The following is a 27,421-nucleotide window of genomic DNA, read 5'->3' as shown; positions in this document are numbered from 1 at the left end:
TACTGGCAGTTTAACGCATGATCAGAGGTGTACTTTGGGGCCTGAAAAGGGTTTGAAAAGCACATCACATCATGGAACACATTCCTTATTCCCAAAGGGAGGTGCTGGAGGGTGGTTGGGGAGGAGGGGGTATCCCCAACTTCTGCACGGCCTTGTGACTGGCTTACTTTATCTGGAATTCATTTTGTATGTTTCCACTCCTGACGGTGGGGAGGAAAAGTAAGAAAAGAATTGCAGCCCACCCTAGGTGCAGAATGTGGCAAGCACCTTCCCCATTACATCCTGCTTCTAGCATTCTTTCTGGGTTGAGAACACATTCCTCGGTGCATCTGTAGGCCTGGGCCTGTTCTACTGCCTACTCCATGTAATAAGGTACACCCACAGGCACGAGGTATCTTTTTGGTGTCAATTCTGCTCTGCTATGTGGTATATTTTCCTCCAAATAGGTAGGTCAGCATGCCCACTTTGTGGTCAGGCTTTTTTCATAAAGGTTTACATAGAAGTGGACCTGATCCAAGCAAGCTAGATTAAAAAAACAAGACATTTCAATGTTTGAAAGCTTAGGCCTTGGTTACCTTTTTTTCAAGTATTTATCAGCCAGAAACCTTGATATTAAAAAGTTTATTGTTTAACCTTATGCTGCACCAAACGTGCAATGCATTTGCGGCATTTTCTTTATAGGGAAGACGTACATAAGAAGACATTGCAGGGACTGGGGCAGGCCTACGAGTGGGTGACGTACAATAGATGGATAGCAATGCATCCGTTGAGGATTGGGCCAAGGTGGGAGAGGAAATGGGGATGATGTACATAGACAGGGGTATTTATAGGGGCACTCTATATGTACACATAGTGGTATGTGCAGGATGGTAGTCAACATACGTACTTCAAGAGTCAATGGCCCTCATTACGACCCTGGCGGTAAGGGGTTTACGCCAGCGTTAGCTGCGCCGACCCCTTACCGCCAATTCCCAGAGCGCCATGGTCACTTTTCCGCCCGCTTTTTGCGGGCGTAAAAATCCATGGCGCTATGGGACCTTGGTGTTAATTACGCCACCGTAATTTACGGTGGCGTAATTAACGCCTTCCCCACTCCCATTGAGCCCTATGGGGCCGAAATGGGAATGGGGAAGGGTAAATGGGTCAATGGGGACTTACCGCCCCGCCGACCTCGGAATGGGGCGGTAAGTCCGCCATCCGCCATGGCGTAAACGGACTTTACGCCATGGCGGAAAAGTCCGTCGATGGCGGAAAAAATCCGCCAGGGTCGTAATGAGGGCCAATGTGTTAAGGTTTCGGGCCGAGTGACTAATAGTACAGATGGCCCATCCAGGGAGAGGAGTTCCAACTTGAGTGCAGCCTTGAACCCAGCATTGTTGATGTTGCTTTTGAGTTCGGGGGTTGGGACTTTCCTGTAGCATGATGCAAAAGTAGCAGATGTTCGAATTTGCTGGGAGCTATTTAGCTCCTGCTTCTACTCTAGGGGAGCCTGGTTACCTGAAAACCAAAAATGACCAGGGGCTACTTTTGGCTCCCCGGGTCAACTGGTGCCATTCAAACAGGCATGTGTGACATGAAGTTTGAGTGTTTCAGAATGTAAATGGAGAATAATTAGGACACATCTAGGACACATTTAAGTATAATGGATAATACATACTGGGAAAAAGGTTAAATTGTACATCTCACAGGGTAGTGACATTTGCAGTGTGCTGTGTAGTCGCTCATGGTTCCCCAAGGTGTGCTCCTACCTAGTGAGTGATGCCTGACACCGAGGAGTTGGTTTTAGCTCCTGCTCCACAAATCTTAATTACAAACCCCGCCCATCTCTGGATGTTACTTCCTCCTGGGAACCACATGAAAGAGAACAGAAAAAGACCTGACCAGGACCCAGGCTGATAGGCATCAGGTGCGAGACAGAGTTACCAATGTACATACACAGCTTCATGCATACCGGGGAGCTGGGGACAGGCGCCCCTCTCAACTCTTCCACACCATGTCCGGGGTAGATTTTGCTCTGGTAGTGCCCTGGTAGGCCGTCTGCCCCCAGTTTGTGAGGGGTCCTCGCCCCCTTCCCTCTTTGACACGGTCATGGGAAAGACCCTGTCACACCAGCTAATTTTGCTCTATATAAAATTCCACATAGATACAAATACATAGAAGGAATTTCAAGAGGGGCCAGAGTTGCATAGACCGCTTGCCAGTGTGGCGGGGGTGGGGAGAGGCAGGGGAAGAGTGTAGGCTATCGAACAGAGTGAAAGTTGCAGATTTGAGAATTTGGTTGAGGGTGCAAAGGAGTACAGTGAAAAGACCACTGGGAAGCTGGAACAGTAAGCATGCTAAAAGAGCAGGCCCGGCTCCAGCAGGGGGGGCCAGGGGGCCGGGCCCCCCCAAGGTCATACCCTGGCCCCACCCTAGAAAGGTGGCACTGGGGGTCTATGGGGGAGGGGGGTGGCATTTCACTCTAAACATGCAGCAATGGAGAGAGATTAGCATTCTAATGGGCTGCACTGAAGGAGGCCTGGCCAGGATTTGTTTGCTTTCCTGGACAATGATCTATGCCCTATGATCTATGTAACAAAAATGTAATTCTGAAGGGGAGAGCAGTACAGTGAAAAAGTGATGGATGCAAGGCTTTGAATTAAACATTACCACTATCCTTTCTTTGCACAACATTGCATGCTATAATTCTTTAGTATGTCCTGCCATTACAGAAGGGGACAAGCCATTAGCAAATGACTCTTGGTTTGATCACCAAAAGGTGTAGGTTAGTCTCAGTTGTTAGGCCATGTACCCTCTGGACTGGAACACAAGCAACCACAGGCAGTTTTTGGCCTTGTGGTCTAGCAGTCTAGCAGTTTAGGCAGGGCTGCTCACATTAAAGGCAGAGCCAAGGCTGATTCGCAGACAATGTTATGGAAGGCTGACCAGAGCAATGCCGGTGGTTATGATTGATTCACAGACAAACACACATCCTATTTTAGTTTTGCCTACTGGGTGTAAATCAGAACTCTTGCAGTGGAACACAGGATGGAGATAGGATGTGAGGAGAAACACACATACTATGGGCGTGTTTGGTCATTTACCCACCCAATAACTAGCAATGGCTATGTGAATGCTATGGCATTACTACCAACCACCTGCCCCTCACTGCCAAAATGTACCCTTTGGAAACTCTCTGTGCAAGTTCTATCACAAACTAACACCAATATTTGTGCTGTATAGGACCTTGCAGTGTTATATCTAAGCATTCGTTTGAGTGTTTAATTACTTCATTGCCTCTGTAAATGAGCTTCTGGTGTGATAAAAATCTCTTAATGTGTGTCTTCAGCCAGTTGATTTTTATAAGCAACTAGCAAATGGTGTCCGTACTTCGCACAGGTTCTGTAGACAGAGATGATAACACTGTCATCAATTGTTGACAATCGCAGAGCAGACGTGGGAGCTGCATATGGGATCTTCTGTGTGCTCTACCCACCTGTCGCCTCAATCTAGCGCGGTGCATTATGTTGCAGTGCATTGTGGTGCTGATATTTTGGAAACAGAGTCCTAGGGCCTTGAAACGTGGGTTTTGAGCCTTCAGCTTTTGTTCCTGGCCTCGAGACAGTTAAAATGAGCTTTTTTACTGGTCCTTCTATGACCACATTGATGTTTTGCATGTTGTGGTGCGTATATCTTGGAAACGGTGCATCCTAGGGCCTGGAAACGTGGTTGACGTTGAACTTTGCTCCTCGTGTCTGAACGCTTGACACTTGAAATTAGCTCTGCCTGGTCCTTCTACGACCACCTTGATGTTTCGCCGCTTCCAGCCAACCGTCTTGTGGTCAGAGGCTTAAATCCAGGCAATGGAGGGGGGTGTCCACATGTAATGTAGAGAGTGACATCCGGAGAGTCCTAACAGGTAACTGTGCAAAATATGTTGCAGACTGGCTGAACGGTGTGGAATTGTATGAGGAACAAACAAAATAAAAACAGATTACAAGCATTTGCAAAGCCAACAGTTTTGGCTTGCGTGTAGGTATTAGACAGACATTTGCCAGGCAATTACATCATATGCCTAGGTACTCACAAAGTTTCCCAGCTGTTCCCATATTATGGCCAGGTGTTACCCTTTTGGCAGTGACTGGCAACTGCCTATCCATGCCTAATCAAAACCCCAAGCTGTTGGCTTTGTCAATGCATTTTGGTTTCAGTTTGTCTCCCAGTTAAAAGTGTGTATGCCTGGATGTGGCTGTCTTGTTTGCTATGACTAGGGAAACAAGCTGCACCTCACTGAGTTGATCCAACAAGGCCCTATCTGAAAATGACAAAGCTAGGATGGTCAGTATGGACCACATTCAGATCCTCTTCTCAAGCTTGCTTACCAGTGGGGTTCCGACCTATGTAGAATGCATCTTTTTCTGTGTGGAACAGTTGCCTGAACTGCCAGGACTTTTCGTGATTCAAACTGATAAGTACTGAATTGATAACCTCATACTGTTTTAGTAACTTAACAGTGTTTGTATGCAAACAAAATACATCATGTGTATTGTGGGTCTTGTTTGGAAAGTTTAATGAAAATCCTGCGTGCTGGGTGTTTAGGCAGTGCCGGAAATGGAAATGATTTGCTGTGGGACTCCATCAGTGATTGTGGGAGGAGGATGGGAGGATTTCTCCCACCCCTCACTAAACCTTTGCCTTTCAGAAAATAAATCATGAACACTTGGAAAATAACACAAGAGCGAGGGTGTTTCCCATACTGTTGCGGGCAAAATATAAAATATTACCATCTTTTAAAACAAAAATACAGTATTTAAATATTTCCTAAAGAGTGCAATCAGAGGTGGATTTCACATTTGGACAAAGGACAACTGGCCATGCCCCTTCTCCCTGCTCTACCTCTCTCCCCTCAAACACAGTCAGGGCTGCAAAGGTCCTCACAGTGAGGTCTTATCTTTTGAATGGGTCTCAGAGACAGATTATTTACAACAGGAAGTGATAAGAGATGGGAAAAGGTAACTGGCAGTGACCATGGATGTGGCACCTTTTTCTTAAAATGATATAAGGTGTGATTGTTGGGTGATTAAAAATGAAGGTGATACAGAACAAGCTGTGCGAAACAATGGCCTTGTATGAGATTTTTTGTAAATTCTCATTAATTTCTATGCTGGAGCTTGTAGGCTTCCATTCAGGATGAGTAAAATAAAGCTACAATCATAGGGGGTCATTTTCCAAGTCAAGCGGAGTGGAAAAGTTGTGCTAAAAGCATTTATTGACACTTTTTATGCTCTGGAGGATTTTTAATGATTTGGCTGTCGAAGTTGGAAAGCAGATCAGACTTAACAAGTTTGCTTGCTCTTACAGGTCCCCCTGCCCAATCCGATCAGTTTTTCACCAACATGTATTTTTATGTTGGCGGAAAAATAATGGATTCCTATGGAATCAGACTGACTTTTACACCTGGTAAAAGCAGGCAGATTCCAAAAGAAGCCACTGTGGATGGCTCCCACAATCATTAATTGTGGGAGGGATTCACACTTTTCCAGACACGTAGTAGAAAAGTGAAGATCAACGGCGATATTGTCAGTGTTTTATTCTTTACTTTTCCAGCACTTGGTGGAAACACTTAAAATTGCATGGAGGGGCCCTTTTGCAAAAAACATCAAACACGAGTGGTCCCCTCTGTACAACTTAAGGTTCAAAACAAAATGACTCCCTTACTGTTTTTCATCAACACATTTCCGCAATGATGCATATATTGTCAGGTTGGTTTATCCAGTGACTTTTTAAAGTAATCTGTATAAAATTGAGTATTATTTTAGGTATTCAAAACCAAACTTCAACACATATTTGTACAAACTTGAGCTTGGAAGATGCGTGGTCATGTATCAACATTTGAGGATAGGCTCAAATTCTGGCTTTACAATGTGAAGGTGGGCACCACAATGGTTGGGACTTTTTATATAAATAAAGTTCATTTAGAGAAAATGTGTGATGTTTTAACCTGGAGCTACCAGTCTATAAGTGATCCTGTGGCATCCGGATCGCTCTAAATACAATTGCAAGAAAAAGTAAGGTAAAAATACCGTACTTAAGACTGGTGCTTCTCAGTTGACCTTAAATAAGGTTGCTCAATCATATAAAGTTCTTGCGTGAAATAATTAAATGTCAAACAAAATATACTTCCAAATGATACAACGTTTTCCAAGAAAAATGTTTAATTCACATTCCTTGGTTTTATATTTCTGATATTACGAGGCAACTCAAAATCCATAGGTCAATTATTCACAATAGTACATATGCCAATGCATTTCGGTCTGAGACCATCTTCAGGGCTGTACTGAAGTGAGTGCAGAATCTGCATAATGTAAACATTAAACATTCATCGCAATACACATAGATATAGATACAATCGAAAATTCAAAATAAAGCAAAACACATACCCCAAATAGATCCAAAAAGATGTTGAACATGTAGGGAAAAAATATAATGATAATAAATTTAGAAATATGTCAACACACGTCATATCTCTAATCAATCATAGTGTTTTAACATCTTTGTATCCCGTGCACTGTACCTGCTAATTGTGAGTTGTCCTCCCCTGTGAAATGCGTTCGTGGAACGTCTCCAATATTCCTGTTAATTATCAGAGGGGTAATAAGTATTACTATTACTATCGCTATATCCAAGAATATAACTATTTGAGCCAGAGAGGTTCTTACCTGCTCACGTATGTTTCGCGCGCAGGACCGATCGCGCTCGCTGTGAAGGCGAAAGTGAACTGCGCGCGGCCAATAATGCTTTTAAGGGTAGTCATGGGAACCTAGGCGGGGCGTCGGGCAGCAGCACGTACGCCCGTACGCCTCGGGACCCACCGCCCTACGAAGGCGCAGGGGGGCGGGACTGTTCCCATGGCTACAAGGTGTGTGTATGTGGTGTGTTACTAATGATGGAATTAACTTGTGTGGAATGGGGAGGAGAAAGTCTAAGCAATTAGTGAAACAATACACGTGACTTCATTCTATAACCATGCACCTGTTCTGTAAATGTAAACACATATAAGTATTCAATTAGGTTAGAACCTGGTTATATGGAGTGGATCATGTGACCCATACACGTATTTTTATATATTCATTTGATAATGTGCAATTAGTGCATGTTTATGTAAAATACAGAAAACAAAACAAAAATCCGTCATCAAGCTCAATCACATATTTGCCATGTGTCCTCAGTTGTGTCTAAATATCAGTTCATAGCGCTTCTCCATCCGAAGAAACCATGAATCTAACTTTTTTAGAGAAAACACATATAATTAATCTCTTCGTTGATTCCCTTTGGTGTGAGGGAACTTAGTCTGTCTATCCAGAACGTTTCTCGTTGATCAATTCTTTTCTGTAGATCCTCATGTCTTTCTCTTCTTTGGACTCTTTCCAGGACTACAAATTTGATCTGTGCCAGATTGTGTTGTTTACTCTGCCAGTGTCTTGCTACTGCAGAGCTTGCAGTCTTGTTCCTGATGCAAGATCTGTGTTCGTTCCACCTGATCTTTGCTGTACGTTGTGTTTGTCCGACGTAGTATAAACCACAGGGACATTTAATTCCATATATAATTCCTGCCGTGTCACATGTGGCATAGCATTTCAGTTTAATTTTTTCTCCAGTATATGGGTGATTTATGGTTTGTCCTTTCATGATATATCCACAGTTGCTGCAGTTGAGGCATGGAAATGTACCTATGCGGTCTGTGCTTCTCTTCTTTTGTGGGGGTCTAGTGTGGACTAATCTATCTTTCAAATTGGAACTTCTCTGGTAAGCAAATGTTGGGGGTTCTTTAAACAGGTGTTCTACCCTCTTGTCGCATGTTACAGTGTTCCAATTTTTCTTTATGATTGACTTAATCCGATTACTTTGGCGTGAATATTTCGATACAAACACCAGTGGAGGACAAATATCTTGTTTGTGTATTTTGGGTTTGAGTAGCTCTTCTCTATCCTGTGAAACCGTGCGTATTTCTGCTGATGTAACTTCCTCTGTTGAATAACCGCGGGCCAGAAATTTCTTACCCATCTCTTTTACAGCTCTTTCGTATTCACTCTGGTTACTCACAATCCTTTTCACTCGAAGCAATTGACTGTAAGGTAAGTTCTTGATCAGACTCGGTTGATGAAAACTTAGTCTGTGTAGCAGACTGTTCCTATCTGTGCTTTTCCGATAGATAGTAGTTTGATATTCTGTTTCTGTGACAGTGATCTCAACGTCTAGAAAGTGAATGGATTCACGTGAATATTCGTATGTGAACTGTATCCGCGGGTCTATGTTATTGATATATCCAAAAAATTCTAATAGTTGTGATTCTGTGCTCTTCCAGATGCCAAAAATATCATCTATGTACCGGATCCAAATGATGAGATCTTGATTCCATAAGTTGTTTGTCAGGACATGATCTGTTTCGAACTTGTGCATGAAGGAATTTGCATATGAAGGGGCCATGGTTGCTCCCATGGCAGTGCCTGCAACCTGTAGGTAAAATTCGTCTTTGAATTGGAAGTATGAATTGTTACTAATGAATTCCAACAGTCCCATGATGAACTCTTTTTGTGCAGCTATTTCTCCTTCCCTCAGGAGCATCCACTCCACCGCTTCTCTGCCCAAGTCATGGGGAATCGATGTATATAAGCTTTTGACGTCTATTGTGAAGCAGATATTGTTGTTGTTGAATGGAACAGTTCTTAGGTATTGTAGGAAATGAGTAGAATCTTTAATATAGGAACTTGTTTTTTGAATCAAAGGTTGTAAAAAATAATCGATGTATTTACCGAGTGGTTCGAGGATGCTGTTAATTCCGGCTACTATAGGTCTTCCCGGAGGTTTCTGTGTATCCTTATGTATCTTCGGAAGAGTATAAAAATGTGGTATTTTTGGATGAGTATTTGTCAGAAATTTCTTTGTATTATGATTTATCCATTCCAATTCTTCTGCTCTTTCCAAAAGTTTGTCCAAATTGCCCCGAATCTCCTCTGTAGGATCTGTGTCTAATAACGCATAGGTGTTGATGTCCCCAAGCTGTCTATAACATTCTTCTTCATAATCGCTGGTATTGAGTAGAACTAAGCCTCCTCCTTTATCAGCAGACCGTATTGTTATCTTGTCGTCTCCATATAAGTTTTTAATGAGTTCTAACTCATGAGGTTTCATGTTCTGATTTCTCGAGTGTCTGAATTTGATTTTCTCAAGGTCTCTTGTGACCTGTTTCTGGAAGATGTCCACCGAGGGGACTGTTATTGGAGGGATAAAGTTGCTCTTTCCTCGGAATTCTTTGAAATCTGAATCTTCTATGTCTCTAGGATTCTCTTCTTCTAATTCACTAAAGAAGACTTTCAGTTTCATTTTTCGCACCAATTTATATAGTTCAATCTTAGAATCAAATAGGGTGCTGTCGTATGTAGGCACAAAACTGAGTCCCTTTTGTAATGTTTTGATTTCAGACAGGGTTAGATTTCTGGAGGACAAATTAATCACTATGTTCTCCTCTGTTGTTGTCTCGTATTCGGCTTTTGCCTTCCTTTTCCCCCTTCTTGTTCTCTTCTTCCTGATCCTAAAAAAGGCTCCCTTTCTCTATTTAATGTTTCCGTTGTGCCTGCTGTACTTGATGTTCCTGGTGTAGCTTCTTCTTCTTGATTCTGTGTTTCTCTCTCAGTATCAGTTCCAGAACTAGATGTCTCACTTGTGAAGTTTTGTTTTGGTTGCCTTAGTGGAGGACCATATTTATCCATCCATGTATAAACTTCATCTTTTAGATAATCGTAAGTATCCCGTTTGAATTTTCGGATTTTTTTGGCTTCTAAATCCGTCTTGTACCCAGATAATTTTTTGTTGATATCCTCCAAGATGGAATCTACTTCTTCTCTATTTAGTGTAGCTACTAAAGACTTCTCAAGTTCTAAGATCTCCTCTCCCAGATCTTTCAGGTCTTTGACCAGTTCTTGTATGGTTAATAAAATCAGATCCAAAGAGCATTTATTTAGTATAGCCTCCCATTTCTTTACGAAAGCTTTACTCTCTCTGCATAAGGTGGGCCTTAATTGTAGACGCAGGCCTCTCGGTATTCTTTGACTTTTATGATATCTCCCCAGTGTTATCGCATGTAGTTTACGATTGATCTCCTTTCTTATCAGATATTCTAGTTGTTTTATTTGGCTAGTTGGATCCTGTTTCTTGTTACTTGTTGCACTGAATCCACTGTCGGTAATGAGACCTAGGATTTCGTTCGCCTCTTCGGCTGTGAAGCCTAGCGTATCCGCCCTATTTGTCGTTAAGCCTTCAATGTCCGCAAATGACATTATTTCTTGATGATTATGGTACTGTAGAGAAAGTCCAAAGAAGTTCTTAAAAAGTTGTGTGCCTCCACCTTGGATATGCCTAGACCAAGTTACAGAAATACAATGTGAAGGTGGGCACCACAATGGTTGGGACTTTTTATATAAATAAAGTTCATTTAGAGAAAATGTGTGATGTTTTAACCTGGAGCTACCAGTCTATAAGTGATCCTGTGGCATCCGGATCGCTCTAAATACAATTGCAAGAAAAAGTAAGGTAAAAATACCGTACTTAAGACTGGTGCTTCTCAGTTGACCTTAAATAAGGTTGCTCAATCATATAAAGTTCTTGCGTGAAATAATTAAATGTCAAACAAAATATACTTCCAAATGATACAACGTTTTCCAAGAAAAATGTTTAATTCACATTCCTTGGTTTTATATTTCTGATATTACGAGGCAACTCAAAATCCATAGGTCAATTATTCACAATAGTACATATGCCAATGCATTTCGGTCTGAGACCATCTTCAGGGCTGTACTGAAGTGAGTGCAGAATCTGCATAATGTAAACATTAAACATTCATCGCAATACACATAGATATAGATACAATCGAAAATTCAAAATAAAGCAAAACACATACCCCAAATAGATCCAAAAAGATGTTGAACATGTAGGGAAAAAATATAATGATAATAAATTTAGAAATATGTCAACACACGTCATATCTCTAATCAATCATAGTGTTTTAACATCTTTGTATCCCGTGCACTGTACCTGCTAATTGTGAGTTGTCCTCCCCTGTGAAATGCGTTCGTGGAACGTCTCCAATATTCCTGTTAATTATCAGAGGGGTAATAAGTATTACTATTACTATCGCTATATCCAAGAATATAACTATTTGAGCCAGAGAGGTTCTTACCTGCTCACGTATGTTTCGCGCGCAGGACCGATCGCGCTCGCTGTGAAGGCGAAAGTGAACTGCGCGCGGCCAATAATGCTTTTAAGGGTAGTCATGGGAACCTAGGCGGGCTTTCTGGCTTTACCACTTAACCAAAGTGTGTGATCCTGGGAAAATCATGTAATCACACTGTGCCTTACCTGCCAACATTAGGTGCCCCTAGAAGTGATTCATTTCACAGTATAAGCTATTTAAGAAAAGTCTCACTCATGGTTTAAGAGAGGGGCAGCGCATGTGTCAGGACCTGCCAAGAACACACACATCTTTCATTGAAAATATTAGGCCGCATTCATTGAACAAAATTGTTAAATTCAATAGCAAATCAAAGTAAACACATCAAACAAAAAGCCCTAATGGACAATTGCATATAATAACCAGTAAGTAAACAGTATGTAACAGACAATGAGGTATGGGGAAGTGGCAGGGGAGCAAGGGCCCCTACACCCTGCCAAGCCCCACCGGTAGCGATACCAGGAAGACAGAAAACCCTAAACCTGCACCATCAGCCTCTTGACCCCACGTCTCCCACCCTGGCTCTCTACCCTGCATGCTAGCACTCTCTTGTGCACGTAACTGAATTAAAATGTTTTGCAGAAATGCAACAAAAATAGAAATAGTGCTTCAAAATTAAATTTTTGTATGAAACAAAATGTCCTATTCCTTGCTTTAATATACTGGATGGTGGGGGGCGGGGGGGTTGTCTTTCAGAAGGTGACGGAACCACAAGCAATTCCTCCAAGACCTATTGGGAGTAGCCACAGTGTTCAAGGAGGCATTGTTGAGAGCACACGATCTGAGATGGAACAAACACTTGTGTCTTGCTCCTCAGCCCTCGCAGAGGAGGAAGCATCACCCTTGATTCTCCCCAGCCAGCCAAGAAAGACATGGTGAAGGTTTTTGGGGGTAGTTGGGATTGGTGATAAATAGGATTGGTGGTCATGGGGAGATGATGGAAGGAGAATGGGGGTAAAAGGTGAAGTAGAAGTCTATATAATAGAAAGGGGACAACAGATCGCAAGGGAATATAGGTGGATTGATTTTGCAACACTATTTTCCTTGATTCTCTTTTGCTTTGTACTGTATTTTATAGAGCTGTGTAAATGCATTTTTCTGGATCTGGGAAGCCATTTTTTTCTGAATCACGGATCTGGGAAATCTGGATGAATGTCAGCACTTTGTTTAGGGTACTCCTACACCCACACCCAATGGAAATTGGGCCCCCCTGATCACAAACCTGGCCCACCCAGATGCACGTTCCTGGAGTCGGGTCTGTAAAAGAGTAGTGTGGTAGCGATGAGAGATGTTGTCTAATGGTACACAAAAAGGTGCAATGGGGGAAAGTTTTCAAGAAAACAGATTGAACTTTCAGGCAGTAGCTGTAGGGATATTACTGAATTGATGGAGTTCAATACCGCTGTCAAAGAGGATGCCAAGGTTGCGAGCATTGGAGGAAGCTGAGGAAATCGGGATGAAAGCAGATGTGAGGGTAAGAGGGGTAGATATTTCTGAGCAATGAGGTACATAACTTAATTCTTGGAGAAGTTAAGCATGAGAGAGCACTTTGCAAAACAGTGATGGATAAGAGATAAGAGAGTTTGAGATCCTTAAAGAGTACTCAGGGGTGATGGAGGGTAAACGATCTGTGTACCACCGGTGCAGGTGTGGTATGTGATTCCAAAGGAGGAAAAGAGATCTCCAGGGGTGTCAGTGTTGCAGATAATGAATAGTGGGTTATGGACATAGCCTTGAGGGAGTCCTATTAGGAAAGCAGTGGAAGCAGAGGTCTCTGTAGCCCACGAGATTAACAACTATTGATCAGAAAGGTAATCCACGACGCTGTCCAGAGTCGCCATCTGTGCCAGTGCAATGTCTTGGCTTTTGAAGTTAAAGAGTGGGGGTAGAATGGACGGGTGATTGATGGTGTTGAGGGTTGGGGAATATCAAGAAAAATAAGGATGGATGGGAGTTTGCAGTTCTGGGCAGCAGCTATAAAGTTGAAGATGTGGGTCAGTGCAGTGGGGGTGACAGTTTTGTAAAAGCCTCCAAGCATCAGGTGTTCCTATAGAAGACCATATGCTCTACGGTTTGGGAATATTGAAGGACAAAAAAACAGGACAATATTTGGTGGAATGTTAGGGTCAGCCACAGGCTTTTTGACGATATGTAGGGTTGCTATTTAATAATAATAATAATAATAATAATAATAATAAATAATAATAATTCTTTAATGTGATATAGAATGAAAATAAATTCAAACTTTACACATATATTGATAATCATTCATATAAAATCAAACATATAAAATCATAAACATAAAATCATCAATCATAGGTCACTGCTAATGACATCTAGTGCAAAGACATAATTACTAACAACCTTCAATATTGTTTGCCAGTACTTTAACTGGTTTGTAAATAATCCTGAGCAACTAAGTATTAAGTATTGATGATTGGGTATGCTTGAGTTCCCAATCCAGGTTCTATCTGTTGCCAGACATTATAGAGTGCTATAAATAGATGCATGTTGGTTGTGTTGGTACAATACTGCCAGAATGGAGATTTAGGTATACTAAGAGGGTCATGCACAAATTCCCCTAGGAAATATACAATAGTCTTCTTTAGTGCCATACATTGCGTTAGAACATGTCTGGCTGTCTCTGGGCACAAGAGAGATTTGCACACTCGGCAGGTTCGCTCTGCTATGGGAATATTTTCCCTTGCTCCTATGATAGATAAGGTGGGTAATTGTTCTAATCGAAACAGAATAATAAAACGGCGGAGTCTTCTGGTGGGACATAGGAAAAGGTAGTCCTGCGGTTTCATGAACTTATAAACTCTGTAGTTCACAAAATGGTATGATTTGAGGGTGTCCAGATGAGCGAAGTTCTCCAGCCAATCCCAAAGGTCCACCTTTTTCTCCAGTGCATTTAACATTTCTTTGGTCACACTATTTAAGCTCGGAAGACCCTGTTAAAACAGTGATCCTGAAGAGGGAGGAAACATTGGAGCAGGCTGTGGGTGCAAGGCCACTGGCAGATTGGGGCAAAGAGATCCAAGAGGGAACAGCTCAGATTAGCTGTCCAGAGAGTGGGAGCTACCACAATTGAAGAGTTTGTGAACAAGAAGCCAAACGAGAATAGAGTAGAAGCAAGAGGGGAGGGGGTGTACAAGTTCATAGAAGATGGTGGGGGTGTCACAGATCTTACAGATCTTGTAGGAGAAATAGAGGGTGAAGTCAATGGCTGAAAAGGAAGATGAGATGGATCAATGGAGACGGACCAGCATGGCCTGAGGGCAAAGGACCATTTGTAGGGGTTAGAGCAGAGGAAGGAGATTACGTTGGTTAATGCAGGTGGATTTATCTGTGCCCAGTGCTGCAATGACAGCCGAGAAGCCTTCCTTGTAGGAGGCAAGGACGAGAGCGGAGTGGAAGAAATACCATTGGTGAACATGCATGTACGTGTCAGATGTGAGGCAGTGAATATTTGCAGGGATCGTCCCCATTTCTGATGCAGTGAGGGGCAATCACGTGGGGCCTAGCGAGCCAATCAGGGTTACATTCTGCCCTAACATGCTGCTTGGTATAGGCTTGGAACCATGCAACGGTCAGTGATGGTGACTAGCCCAAGTTATAGAGAGGGGTCTAGACTGGTGGTCTCCAGAATGGATGGGAGGGAAAGGGCACCTCTGGTGGTTTTTGAAGGATCTTCTCTTTGTTGGTGGCTATCCTCAGTGCCTGGCCCTGGGAAAATGAGTCCTAGGGACTAATCTGGTTCCTATCTGGCTGAAAAGAGGCTGGTTATAGGCTGCAAAGCATCACAGAGAATTTTGATAGTGAAATGGACTAAGTGTGTGTAGGGACCCACGCTAGTGGTCTTCAGTGGGGTCGGGGAGGGATTAGGGAAATGTAATGTTTGTGTACTAGAGTATGGTTTTTATACAATTGTGCTGGACTATCTTGACTTTCATATCACTAATAGCTCTGTTATCTGGGAAACAAGTAAACATTTCAGTCTCACCTGCCAACACATATTTGGTACAGGGATAACGGGGTGCAAGGTACAGAATTTTGCTGCATTCTCATAATCCTACATTGGAATGGGAGTCTGACTTGCCACATTTTAGAGTAGCATATCTACACTCGGTACACAGTCTTGATACAATTAAATGCTTTTAGTTTTGCCCTGGGGTATTGCTGTAGTGTCGCCTAACAGGTGCATAGATTAATGCTGTATGAGAGGAAGGCAGCTGTGGATTGCAGTAGATAAAACAGCAGTTTCTCTTTTCCGTGTGCGTTTGTGCCTGAGCATTGTCTTCTGAGTCCCACATTCTTCCCAAATTTTCTGCAGTATCATGAGACCATACATTGTTATTCGGTGGTGTTGTACATGAAAACAGACTGGTAGTCTGTCTTAACTTTCCATTATTTCATGGATGAAGAGTACAGACTATAGCAAAATCACTATCAAATCAACTAACAAGTCTAGTGTTCTTAGGCCTCTCTCTGCGGCTGGCAGAGAGACATGCAGAATCCCAGCTCCCTTCCTGCACTGCATTTGTTCCCGGGTCCTCTCCAAATATGGGCAAAAATAACAATGTCTGGTAAATAGTTTGAGTACCTGGGTAAATTATGGCAATTGTAGGCAAACTTTGATTACCTATTCATTATCTGGCAAACTTGCAGGGTGCAAAATTGAGCAACACTGGGCCATTGGGTGGAACTTAAAGCATTGCATCGTGCCTACCTCCCCATACCAATCTGCAATTCACATGCATGCTCCAGCTGAAGTAGTGAGGGATGCCCAAGAAAAGGTGAGTTGCATTTCAAAATGCAATGCAATGCAATACAATAAAGAAGGTTAGTGAGAGGAGGTATTTAAAGATATTACTGCAAGTATGTATGTACCTTTATAGTTATAGTGTGTTTAGTGTGAAGAATTCTGGGGTGTCGTCACTTATCTCTGGAAAGTTGGCCCTTCCCATAAGGCCAGGGAGGTGAGACCGCTGCCCGATTGTCGACCTGGGGGTGGCACACAGCGGGAAGATCTCATGGGGAGGGACTCCCCCTTTCGGTACAAGGACGACCATCTAAGGAACATGCAGTATAATCACCTACAAAACAAACCTCACATCCCCACTGTACACCCTAACATCATACCTGGTCATCCAAAGTAAATATGCCGAGCCATAAGTCTGACACCTACTAGGAAGAGTTCAGACTACCCAAGTCTGAGACGAAGAAGAGGCACGGAGCCATGAAGAACACCTGGTGGTGGTGTAATGACCATTCTAGCTTTCCGCAGAGGAGTGGTTGTGAACCAGTGATAAACACTGAAAAGTGACTTGTAGAAGGGGTTGGTTCTAAAGCTTGAGAAGCTGCATTTGGGAGAGACACATCCACACCAGCAGACCAGAGCGAAGGACCACCTAGCCCAGGAGATTCAAAAAGGACGTAGAGAAGAAGGAAGTCATACGGCCTCGAGGGAGCAAAGAAACCCGTGGCCGGGTCTGGTCTGGAGCGGAGCTGGAAGTTGGAAGCCGGTGTCTGGAAGGAGAGACGTGGGGCAGACCAGGCAAACAGAAAAGCACCTGTGCACCCCGACAAACAACAGGAAGCACCCAAGGAGGACCCGCAGAGCGTCCCGGAGACCCAGAAGGAAAACGGCTTGATGCCGGTGGGGGCTTGAGAAGAAAAGTCTGGGACCCAAATCAAGAAGGGACTGATCAGAGGCATCTTCCTCGTGGCAGTACCTGGCGAGAGATTAACCCAAGTGGGCCGAACTGAAGAGTTCAAGAAACCAGTGTCTGGGACCCAAATCAAGAAGGTGAGGATTAGGGGCATCTTCCTCGTGGCAGTACTTGGTGAGAGTGTGCGTACGTAGAGTTCCAAAAAGCTGCTAATGAAATTATTATTTTAGCCTTACTAAAGAATTAAATTCAATTTGTGTCCGTGTTTGTTATCATTGATATCCATGTTGATTAACCCTCTATAGTTAAAATACACAGTAAGCAGAAAAAAGGTGAAAGGAAGGGAATTTGATTTTGTTGATTTATTCTATTTATCCAAAAGTCCGAAAAAGTGCAAACCATTTTCAGTTAAAGCAATGATGGTGAGGAGCTGAAAGATTCCAAACAATACAATTGCTAAATAAACTCAAAGTAAAACACTCTTCAGATGTAGACAATAAAGAATTAAAAAACAATCAAAAAACAAACGTTTTTTTACAAATGGACAAAAAATACATTCATACAAAGAGAATGTTTTTCTTTTCTTGAAAACAATTTTGTGAAAACAACCTATGTAGAAGAAAACATCACAGGTTTTGACAACAGAGAAAAACAATGACACACCAAAAAAACAGTTTATGATATTGCTTGTGAAAACTAAATTATTTTTTTTGGTTGACATGTATCTGTGAATAAATTGTTGCACAGGTTTGTCAAATTTTTCTAAATAAATGGTTAGACAGGTTTGCCTACGCAGAAGACAACAGTTAATAATTGTCTCCAGGGTCTGAAATGCTGTGATCCAAACTAATGAAGGACTCTAAAGTTTTTCTTCGGCATTGACCTCAATACGTTTCGGCGAGACCACCTGTGGGGCCTAGATTTCAAAGAACACCTTCCTCGGGCAGAGTTTGGCATAATGATCCCTGTAAGGGAAGCAAAGAAAAGAAAAATCCTAAGAGCTTTGTACTGACTGTGTTTAACTACAGGGGTATGTTATGCAATTATTATCAAGTAAACTAGTGACTTCTTATTTGAAAACTCCTGAAAAAGAGCCTTACCACGTTAAATGGTGAAGATAGAACAGGAGCAGTTTATCCCAGACAGAGACCCATGTCATCACCGGTATGCGCGTACCAGCATAGCGAAGAGTCAGTGCCAATTTTTCAGTATGGCGTCTACTCTTCATGTAGGTAATTTGACTGTTCAAGTAGCAGTGGCAGAGTTTCCTAAGTAAATGGGATTGATGATTTAAGTGACCTTTAATTAAAAGTTTGCGAAAAATTATTTTATTCTAATTCAGCTGAAATTACTAAGTACATTTATATCTGAATATACCTTTTACTTACTTGTTACAGATGCATCTGTGTTTTCAGAGCGAACACTCCTTCAGTATGTGTAGTTTTATAATTTTCTTTCTGTGTCATGCAGAGTCAAAAATGTACTCCTGCTGCAGATGTGTTTCAGGAAGTGAATCCTAAGAAAGTAGTGAACCAAATTCTTTCAGAGTCATGGTAACGTAATTTGCTAGCCAGACTGATGTGTATGGGCGATTGTGAGCTGAAAAGCTCAGCATCAATTAGCTCAACAGAGGCGGTGATCAAGTGGCCTTAAAGAACGTGGCAACTATTGTCTAAGAAATGCCACGGAGCCAAATTGGAATGTGGTCTGATGAACCGGCATGTATTTGTAAGAAATTAAGTTCTTAAATTGTGCATTCATATGCCGTGCGCAATGCTTACCTTCTTGTCCGCGATTCCCTTTTGACAATGGGTCTAGAGGTGAAGCCGTGGTTCGGCTCAGACGCTTACTGACGGGAGGATTCGTCTCAGATGCCTACTTCCTACTATGACGTGGCCGGGTTCTGATGGGTTGGTTACTTCCTGCTCCTGCCTATACTTCTCCTAATTGGATGCTCACATGGCTTCCTGTTTGTCACGAAGCCTCGTAGCCAAGGCAACGTGTAAATAGTCTTGCTTCTACTACAACCTACCGCGTTCTGAAAGAATGGTGAATATATTCATAAAGTTAGCAGGCGAGAGACGCTTTTGAAATGTGCTTATAGCCACCATGTGTCGAATTTAAATGTTAAATTTGGTAAATGCCGCTCATGTCCCAGAGCGCATTTTAAAGTAGAAACCTAATGTGTATTATGATTGGTTGGCTACTTCCTGCTGAAGCATAAGCTACTCCTGATTGTTCACGCATGTACCTTTGTTGTTCACAAGTAATCTGTGTAGTCATGGCAACGTTCCTAATGCAGCGGCCGTGATCTACAATAAAGGGAATGTTTCTATTAGGAAGCAAGAACAGCTTGTTAAGATGTATAATTGTGACCAGTGTCTATGGGATTATAGTTATCGCTCAGAACCAAATAGCTTCCCGTTAGTAATGCATATGCATTCCGTTGATGATTGGTGAGCTGTTTAAAGGTCAACTAGCAATTGCAGTAGGCCGGATTGTAATGTAAATCAAGGAATGATGATGTGAGGTAGAAGATATTAGTCTTCCTTGTTTGTCTAGGTAAGTAAAAATGTAAAGGTGAATCAATGCAATGTTCCACATTTGCCAACCGAGTTTGGCCTCCACATAGTAAATAGTTTGTGGGGTGAAAATGACTTGTAAGATTGATTTTTCACTAGTAATGCGCCTGGCTTAACCAAGAACATAAAGGTTCTAGAGTGGTGGAATGAATTCCTCATTAAGCCCTTTGGTGTGTGTTTCCATCCGGTAACTCCAGCGCGCTTCTTTCTCAAGCAGACATCTGGTTGTATTGGTCGAGTTTTTGACTACATCCAGTACCCACCAAAGAATGTCATCGGGTGAGTGTTTTAATGCCATGTAGTGATTTACAAGCGGTGACGTAGTTGTTTTGCACCTAATGCGGGACCGGTGTTCAGATATTCTTATGTGTACGGCTCGGATCGTTTGTCCAACATACCTAAGTCTGCATGGGCATTCAATACAATAGACAACTTGTTTTGTTTTGCAGTTTGACAAAGTCGGTAAAACCCATGTGTGATCCCCGATCTGAAATTCTTTAATTTTCTTTGTAAAGGTGCAAGCTGAGCATGAACCACATGGGTGGTGACCTTTTGCAGATCTTAGGTCCCAAAAGTCCAGAACTGACTGGCAGTTTTTGAAAGCTGGAATGTACCAGTTTGTCCTGTATATTTGCTGCTCTTTTTAGAGCAAAGCAGGGGTAAGGTTCATCCGGTAAGTTTAATTGGCAATGTCCCAGTGTTTGAGAATAATTTTCTTTATCTGAAAGGTCTCTGATCCATGGGTGAGAACACAAGTCATTTTGCTGTAGTCCGATGTATGCGTTTTAGTTGTTAATAAAGACTCACTGTCCGTAGCACACGCTACAGCAAGAAGTAGCCAACCAATCATAATACACATTAGGTTTCTACCTTGAAACGCGCTCTAGGACATGAGCGGCATTTACCAAATGTAACATTTAAATTTGACACATGGTGGCTATAAGCACATTTCAAAAGTGTCTCTCGGCTGCTAACTTTAAGAATATATTCACCATTCTTTCAGAACACGGCAGGTTGCAGTAGCAACAAGATTATTTAAACGTTGCCTTGGCTACGAGGCTACGTGACAAACAGGAAGCCATGTGAGCATCCAATTAGGAGAAGTATAGGCAGGAACAGGAAGTAACCAACCTATCAGAACCCGGCCACGTCATAGTAGGAAGTAGGCATCTGAGACGAACCCTCCCGTCAGTAAGCATCTGAGCCGAACCACATCTTCACCTCTAGACCCATTGCCAAAAGGGAATCGCGGACAAGAAGGTAAGCATTGCGCACGGCATATGAATGCACAATTTAAGAACTTCATTTCTTACAAATACATGCCGGTTCATCGGACCACACTCCAATTTGGCTCAGTGGCATTTTTTAGACAATAGTTGCTGCGTTCTTTAGGCCACTTGATCACCGCCTCTGTTGAGCTAATTGATGCTGAGCTTTTCAGCTCACAATCGCCCATGCATATCAGTCTGGCTAGCAAATAACGTTACCATGATTCTGAAAGAATTCTCTTCACTACTTTCTTAGGATTCACTTCCTGAAACACATCTGTAGCAAGAATACATTTTTGATTCTGCATGAGAAAGAAAGAAAATTATAAAACTACACATACTGAAGGAGTGTTCGCTCTGAAAACACAGATGCATCTGTAACAAGTATGCAAAGGGTATATTCAGATAGAAATGTACTTAGTCATTTCAGGTGAATTAGAATAAAGTAATTTTTCTGCAAACTTTTCTTTAAAGGTCACTTAAATCATCAAGGAAAATCTGGCCCTGCTACATCTTGAACAGTCAAATTACCTACATGAAGAGTAGACGCCATACTGAAAAATTGGCACTGACTCTTCGCTATGCTGGTACGCGCATACCGGTGACGACATGGGTCTCTATCTTGGATAAACTGCTCCTGTTCTATCTTCACCATTTAATGTGCTAAGGCTCTTTTTCAGGAGTTTTCAAATAAGAAGTCACTAGTTTACTTGATAATAATTGCATAACCTACCCCTGTAGTTAAACACAGTCAGTACGAAGCTCTTAGGATTTTTCTTTTGTTTGCTTCCCTTACAGGGGATCATTACGCCAAAATTTGTCCCGAGGAAGGGGTTCTTTGAAATCTAGGCCCCCCTGGTGGTCTCGCCGAACGTATTGAGGTCAATGCCGAAGAAAAACTTTAGAGTCCTCAATTAGTTTGGATCACAGCATTTCTGTCCCTGGAGACTATATTAACCGTTGTCTTCTACATAGGCAAACCTGTCTAACAATTTATTCAGAAAAATTTGACAAACCTGTGCAACAATTTATTCACAGATAAATTTCAACCAGAAAACATTATTCATTTTGCACAAGCAATATCATAAACTGTTTTTTTTTGGTGTTTTATTTTTTTTCTCTGTTGTCAAAACCTGTGATGTTTTCTTCTACATAGGTTGTTTTCACAAAACTGTTTTCAAGAAAAGAAAAACATTCTCTTTGTATAAATGTATTTTTTGTCCGTTTGTAAAAAAATTTTGTTTTTTAATTCTTTATTTGCGACATCTGAAGAGTGTTTTACTTTGAGTTTATTTAGCAATTGTATTGTTTGGAATCTTTCAGCTCCTCACCATCATTGCTTTAACTGCAAATTATTTGCACTTTTTCTGACTTTTTGATAAATAGAATAAATCAACAAAATCAAATAAGCTTCAATTCCCTTCCTTTCACCTTTTTTTCTGCTGACTGTGTATTTTAACTATATAGGGTTAATAAACATGGATATCAATGATACTAAACACGAACACTAATTGAATATAATTCATTAGTAAGGCTAAAATAATAATTTCATTAGCAGCTTTTTGGAACTCTACATACGTACATTTTAGACCCCCACCATAGCTTCATCACTAGGGGTAAATCCCTTTTCTTGTTATCGGAGAGAGCAAACCAAGTGGCCCAAACTGAAGAGAAGGAGATACTGAGTTCTGGTACCCGAATCAAGAAGCAAGTAATCTTCTTTGTGGCAATACCTGGCAGTGGAGTGAACCAGGTCTGCCAAATCAAAGCAGTAGAATAATACGGTTCTGGGACCCACACCAAGAGAAGAGAAGTACCAACCATCTTCCTTGTGGCACTACTTGGCAGTAAACCAAGTCTGCCCAAACCTCGAGACGGGGAAGCCTGGGTCTGGGGCTCTCAAAGTGAAAGACTGAAACGGTTGAACTGTGCAAACAACTGAAAGGAGACCAGAGGAATGGAGTCTTTCCCCCTGTTGTATCAAACTCTGAAATCAAGACACCAGGAGAAGGGAGTCATTCTCCTGGTAATTAAGGCAAGGGGAAGGGAGGCATTCCCCCTAGTTGTGCTGCACTGTAAAATCAAGATACCAGGAGAAGGGAGTCATTCTCCTGGTAGCCAAAGCTGAAAGGACTTTCTGGTACAGTAAGGAGTGTGCCTTCCAAAGAGAAGTGCTGGAACTCTGTCTTTTGGGTTGGATGACAATGTCTGATCCGGGGAAGAGAGACATTCCCCTTTGGGAGAAGTCAAAGCCTGGAACTGAACTTGTACCCCGCCAGTCTAGATGAAGGGAGTCATTCCTCTGGACCAGGAAAGTTTACTTTATCTTTAGTTTAGTTTTAAGTGTAAGGGACAAAAGTAGCGGGTTTTGGTACAGGACAGCAGACTATTGATTTACACTGGCATTCTGACAGCCCTTAGTATTTTAGTTGAGATAGGGAAAAGTAGGTTTTATTTGTATTTCCTTTACTAATAAAAGTCTACAACAATCACTATATCACCTGTGTGTCAGTCTACAAATTATGCACTCTCTACTATCCATAGGCTACTGATATTTGACTCTTGGCTATTAGGAAATGGTATGCTGTGTATATGTATAGCATTGAGGTGGCATGTTAATTCATATGGCTATCTAATAACTTGCAATGTGAATGTTTGCCTCCTGTGGCAAAAGGTTTCAGTACCTGGGCAAATCGTGGAAATACATTGCAAATTGGGTACGTTTGTGGCCATTCTATGGCAATATCTGGCAAATGATGCGAGTGTTTGGCCAAACAATGGCAATAACTGGCAAGTAGGACATGCAACTGGGCAACCATTTGAAAAACCAGGCATTTGGAGGACAAAGCAGGGCAAATTATGGCAAACCTGAAATATGACATGAGTATATGATGACAGCACCTAGCATGTGGCATAAGGACCTGCGAATTTGACAGCAAAACATGACATACGGTGTGAGTAGCATGCCATTAGATGTCAAAACATGGCATACATTGCCAGTGTCTGTGTAATGATGGGAGAACCTAGACATAACCCCACATATGCAGTGAGCACCTGGCGATATCTTCACAAAATGTAGACAACAATGGATAACCTGGAAAATTATATCAATACTTTGCAAATGGAGAGAGAACTTAGGCATATAATGGCAATACCTGGCAAATGGTGTGAGTACCCTAGTAAAATGCAACTTTCTAGCAAATTAGCTGAGCACCTGGTAATGTTATGCCACTATCTTGTTGATTATTTAACTAAGCTTTAGATGGCAAAACCTAGCAAGTGGCCTGAGCACCTGGGCTGTTATGTCAACACCTGCCAAATGGTGTGGGTGTAAGGACATTTAAAGAGAACGCCTGACAGTCTGCACTGATGCCAAATGATGGTAAACCTGTAATATGGTGAGAGTATCTGGCATATGGGGTGACGGCCTAGGCATACGATGACAAATCTTGGCCTAGGGAGTGAGTGCCGTGGCAGTAGATGGCAAGGCCTGTTATATAATGTTAGTATCTGTTAAACGAAGGGAGTGCATAGGCATTTGATGAAAACCCTTCCAATATATTCTCAAAATCTATCAAATTACGGAAATACCTGGAGAGTAATACCCATTACTTGCAAATGGCAGGAGTGCCTGGGCATGATGCCAATAACTGACAAATATGGTGAGTACTTGACTATAGAATTGCTTTATCTAACCAATGGCGAACACTGGCAATGGTCGGGGTGGCAATACCTGGAAACTTAAGGGAGCACCTTGGAATATGATTTAAATGTAAGGCACACAGCAGACACACGTGACACATGATGTGAGTACCTGGCCGTATGATGCCACTATTTGGCAAATGTTGTGAGTAGCTGAGCATATCATGGGGCCACATGATAAATGATGCTAGTGCCTGCTTTCGTGAGGCTATTTGGTGTATGCGAATACCTGGGAGTGCTGTGACGTTACCTGCCTATTGATAGCAGTCCCTGGCCACAAGGCCGCAATAGTTGGCAAGTTGTAGGGTTTATTGGGCATTTAACGGCAAAAATCCACAAATGGTGAAACCCTGGGCAAATTATAGCAAATCCTAGCATGTAGTTCCCAGGCAGATGAGGCCAGTACCTGCCAAATACTGGGAGTACCTAGGCATATTCCTGGCAACAGTGTATCTAGTCATTTGTTGGTAGTACCTGGTGTATGATGGCAAAACCTGTGATGCAAGATCTTTATTATATAATGATAACAACTGGCAAATTATGGTAGCACCTGGGCACATGGTGCCTTTAGTGGCAAATGGTGTGATTAACTGGGCACATGTTATGAATAGCATGCAAAACAGAAAACATTGGCGCTATCCAAAAGCAACCACTATGCACATGACCATAGTTTGTTTCAATCAAAGATAAAATGTACCATACATTGGTAATCCCATTCAGCAGAAAGAGGATTGGGCAGGAGTGTATTGAGATGGTTCAGAAAGGGGCACATGGCTTGTAAAACTGCTCCTCGGGTTATTTTACTCACCGAAGCAATAATGAGCTTTTGGTTTCTGTTTTGCAGTAGCAATTCCAACCTAAAAGAAAAAAAGCAAAGCATCAAAATATGTCAGCATAAGGTAAATAGCAACTTGACATTGAATATCAATATGCAAATATGTAAATAGCCCTGCTTGCCCCCCTACACCAGCTGCAATGCCCTTCACCTGTACACAATAGGGTTGAGCAGTCCTTAGTCAGTCAGGTGCTTTGGCGATTAGCATCTTTCTTAGACTAACAGCAGTTACTCCACTCCCCAGTTATTGAGATCTGGACAGCTACAGGGCCTGCCTCTGACACTCAAGCCACCTGCCACATGTGACTGTATTTTGACATGGAAATGGCACTCAGAAAACATCAAGACCAATTTAGCCCTAAGATTTTAAAATCCCCCCAAGTCATGATTATATATAGTTGATACTTTTAGCAAGTTATTCAGTCACAGTGAACAAATAGCCTAGGTGGCCAGGGATTCTGAAGTGTCCCAGCTGTGCAGAATCACAAATGAACACTATTTTGAGAGAACCAAGGAAATGCACAATTCTCCAGTGTAATAACATTGCACCCAAGAGCAAGGGAACATGGGGGAATGTTTGGGGCGCTCTTGGTTGTTGCGCGAGAGGATCGGGAGAGCATGGAATCAAGCGAGATTAGTAGGGGTGAAATTAAGATACTGCATGCTGGGGTTATACAGGTCAAGATTTGGGAACGGACCCGGTTAGCAAAGGAAAACTGCAGTTGCAGCTGCACCCCCGGAAGAGTAGGATGCCTGGTCTCTTAGTTTAGAAGATGGAGTTATGGGTTCCTAAACAACATTTTAAGAAGACCAATGACATTTAGTAATTGTGGAGGAAGACCTTTCACACAAATCTCTATTTTATTTAAATGAAGTGAAACATGTGGCAGCTGCCCCTGCATAGGATCCTGCATAGGATCCCACATAGGATCCCACCTTCTTAAAGATTCAATGTGTCATGCTAAGGATGCTGCACTGCTGGATAGCCTAGCCAAGCCAGGCCTTCACTACATCAATAAACACATTAAACAGAACTCAAATACCGTAGTCAAGCTGCAACAGTTAGTGTAGCTGAAGAGCTGGACAGCGAGAAATGTCAGCTGAAAGTAGAGACATGATGGGCAAAGCGAGGATTGCAGGTCACCCATCTTTGGTTGCTGGCACCAAGTGTTGTGTGGTGGCACCTGTACATTGCTGTTTCCCAAGTGTAAGACATTAGTTTCCTCTTTCTACTCTGACCATCGTTGAACACTTGTGGCTCTGTGGGTTTAGAAGAGAACTATTTGAGATGATTATGTGCCAGGTGCCAAACAAAAGATTGAGGAGCTATAGAGAAAGCCAATTTGTGCATGTTATAGCTGGGTATTTTCTCCAGTAGCCAATCAATTCATTCTTTTTTTTTTGCTTCCCCTTTAGACCAATAGACCCCAGAGAAAGACTTTAGTGTTAATGGATAGCCCAAATTCGAGTCTGATGATAATATGGGAAACTCATACCTTTTCCTTTCAAGTGAAATAAAAAAGGATCCCTCCCCAGATCTACTTGGGAGATATAAACATGGTGCATTCAACTCATCAAATACGGTTAAGAGTGGTAAAAAAGAAAAGAAAATCGAAAATCACTGGACATGAAACCAGTCTTTGGTTGCCACATATGAAATATTCTCTGGATTTCTTGACTGCTAGAATACGAAGGATTTTGGAATTTCACAGTGAGAGCAGGGGAATCCGCATCCATCCACTTCTTTCTAATAATATCTTCTTTTATGAATGTGACTTGATTTACGTACAACCTTTCACATAAAATGTACATACATAATTCAATAAATCATTGAAACGAAAAAATGAGTAAAAATAATAAAACAATGGATGTCTTTTTTTGGTTACGCCTTCACTGCCCTTTCCTTTTTTGCACCTGTAACAAGTACTTACATCCCATTTGTGTACCTTTCATGCACCTGTGCCAAAATGTCAGGATCCAAAAAGCGGACCTTACTGACAAATCTTGCAGTTTCGAACATTCCAAGGCTATGCGTCTGATTGTTTCCAGGGCGATTGACTGTTTGCAATATCTGCACCTTTCGTTCTGGAGAT

General features: G+C 42.0%; 1 protein-coding gene across 3 annotated transcripts in view; it reads right to left on the bottom strand.

The window, feature by feature from the left end:
- PLEKHA2 (pleckstrin homology domain containing A2) overlaps positions 1 to 27,421 on the bottom strand; it is a 1,084,343-nt gene that overhangs the window by 414,009 nt on the left and 642,913 nt on the right. For all 3 annotated transcript variants that reach the window (XM_069617914.1, XM_069617916.1, XM_069617915.1), the window contains one exon: positions 25,302 to 25,350. In XM_069617914.1, coding sequence (XP_069474015.1) covers positions 25,302 to 25,350 — 49 coding nt within the window. The remainder of the gene's footprint in view (positions 1 to 25,301; positions 25,351 to 27,421) is intronic.

Source organism: Ambystoma mexicanum, chromosome 10 (assembly GCF_040938575.1).
Source record: "Ambystoma mexicanum isolate Mex_15411 chromosome 10, UKY_AmexF1_1, whole genome shotgun sequence".
Classification (NCBI taxonomy): domain Eukaryota; kingdom Metazoa; phylum Chordata; class Amphibia; order Caudata; family Ambystomatidae; genus Ambystoma; species Ambystoma mexicanum.
This window is presented reverse-complemented; position numbering and strand designations above follow the sequence as displayed.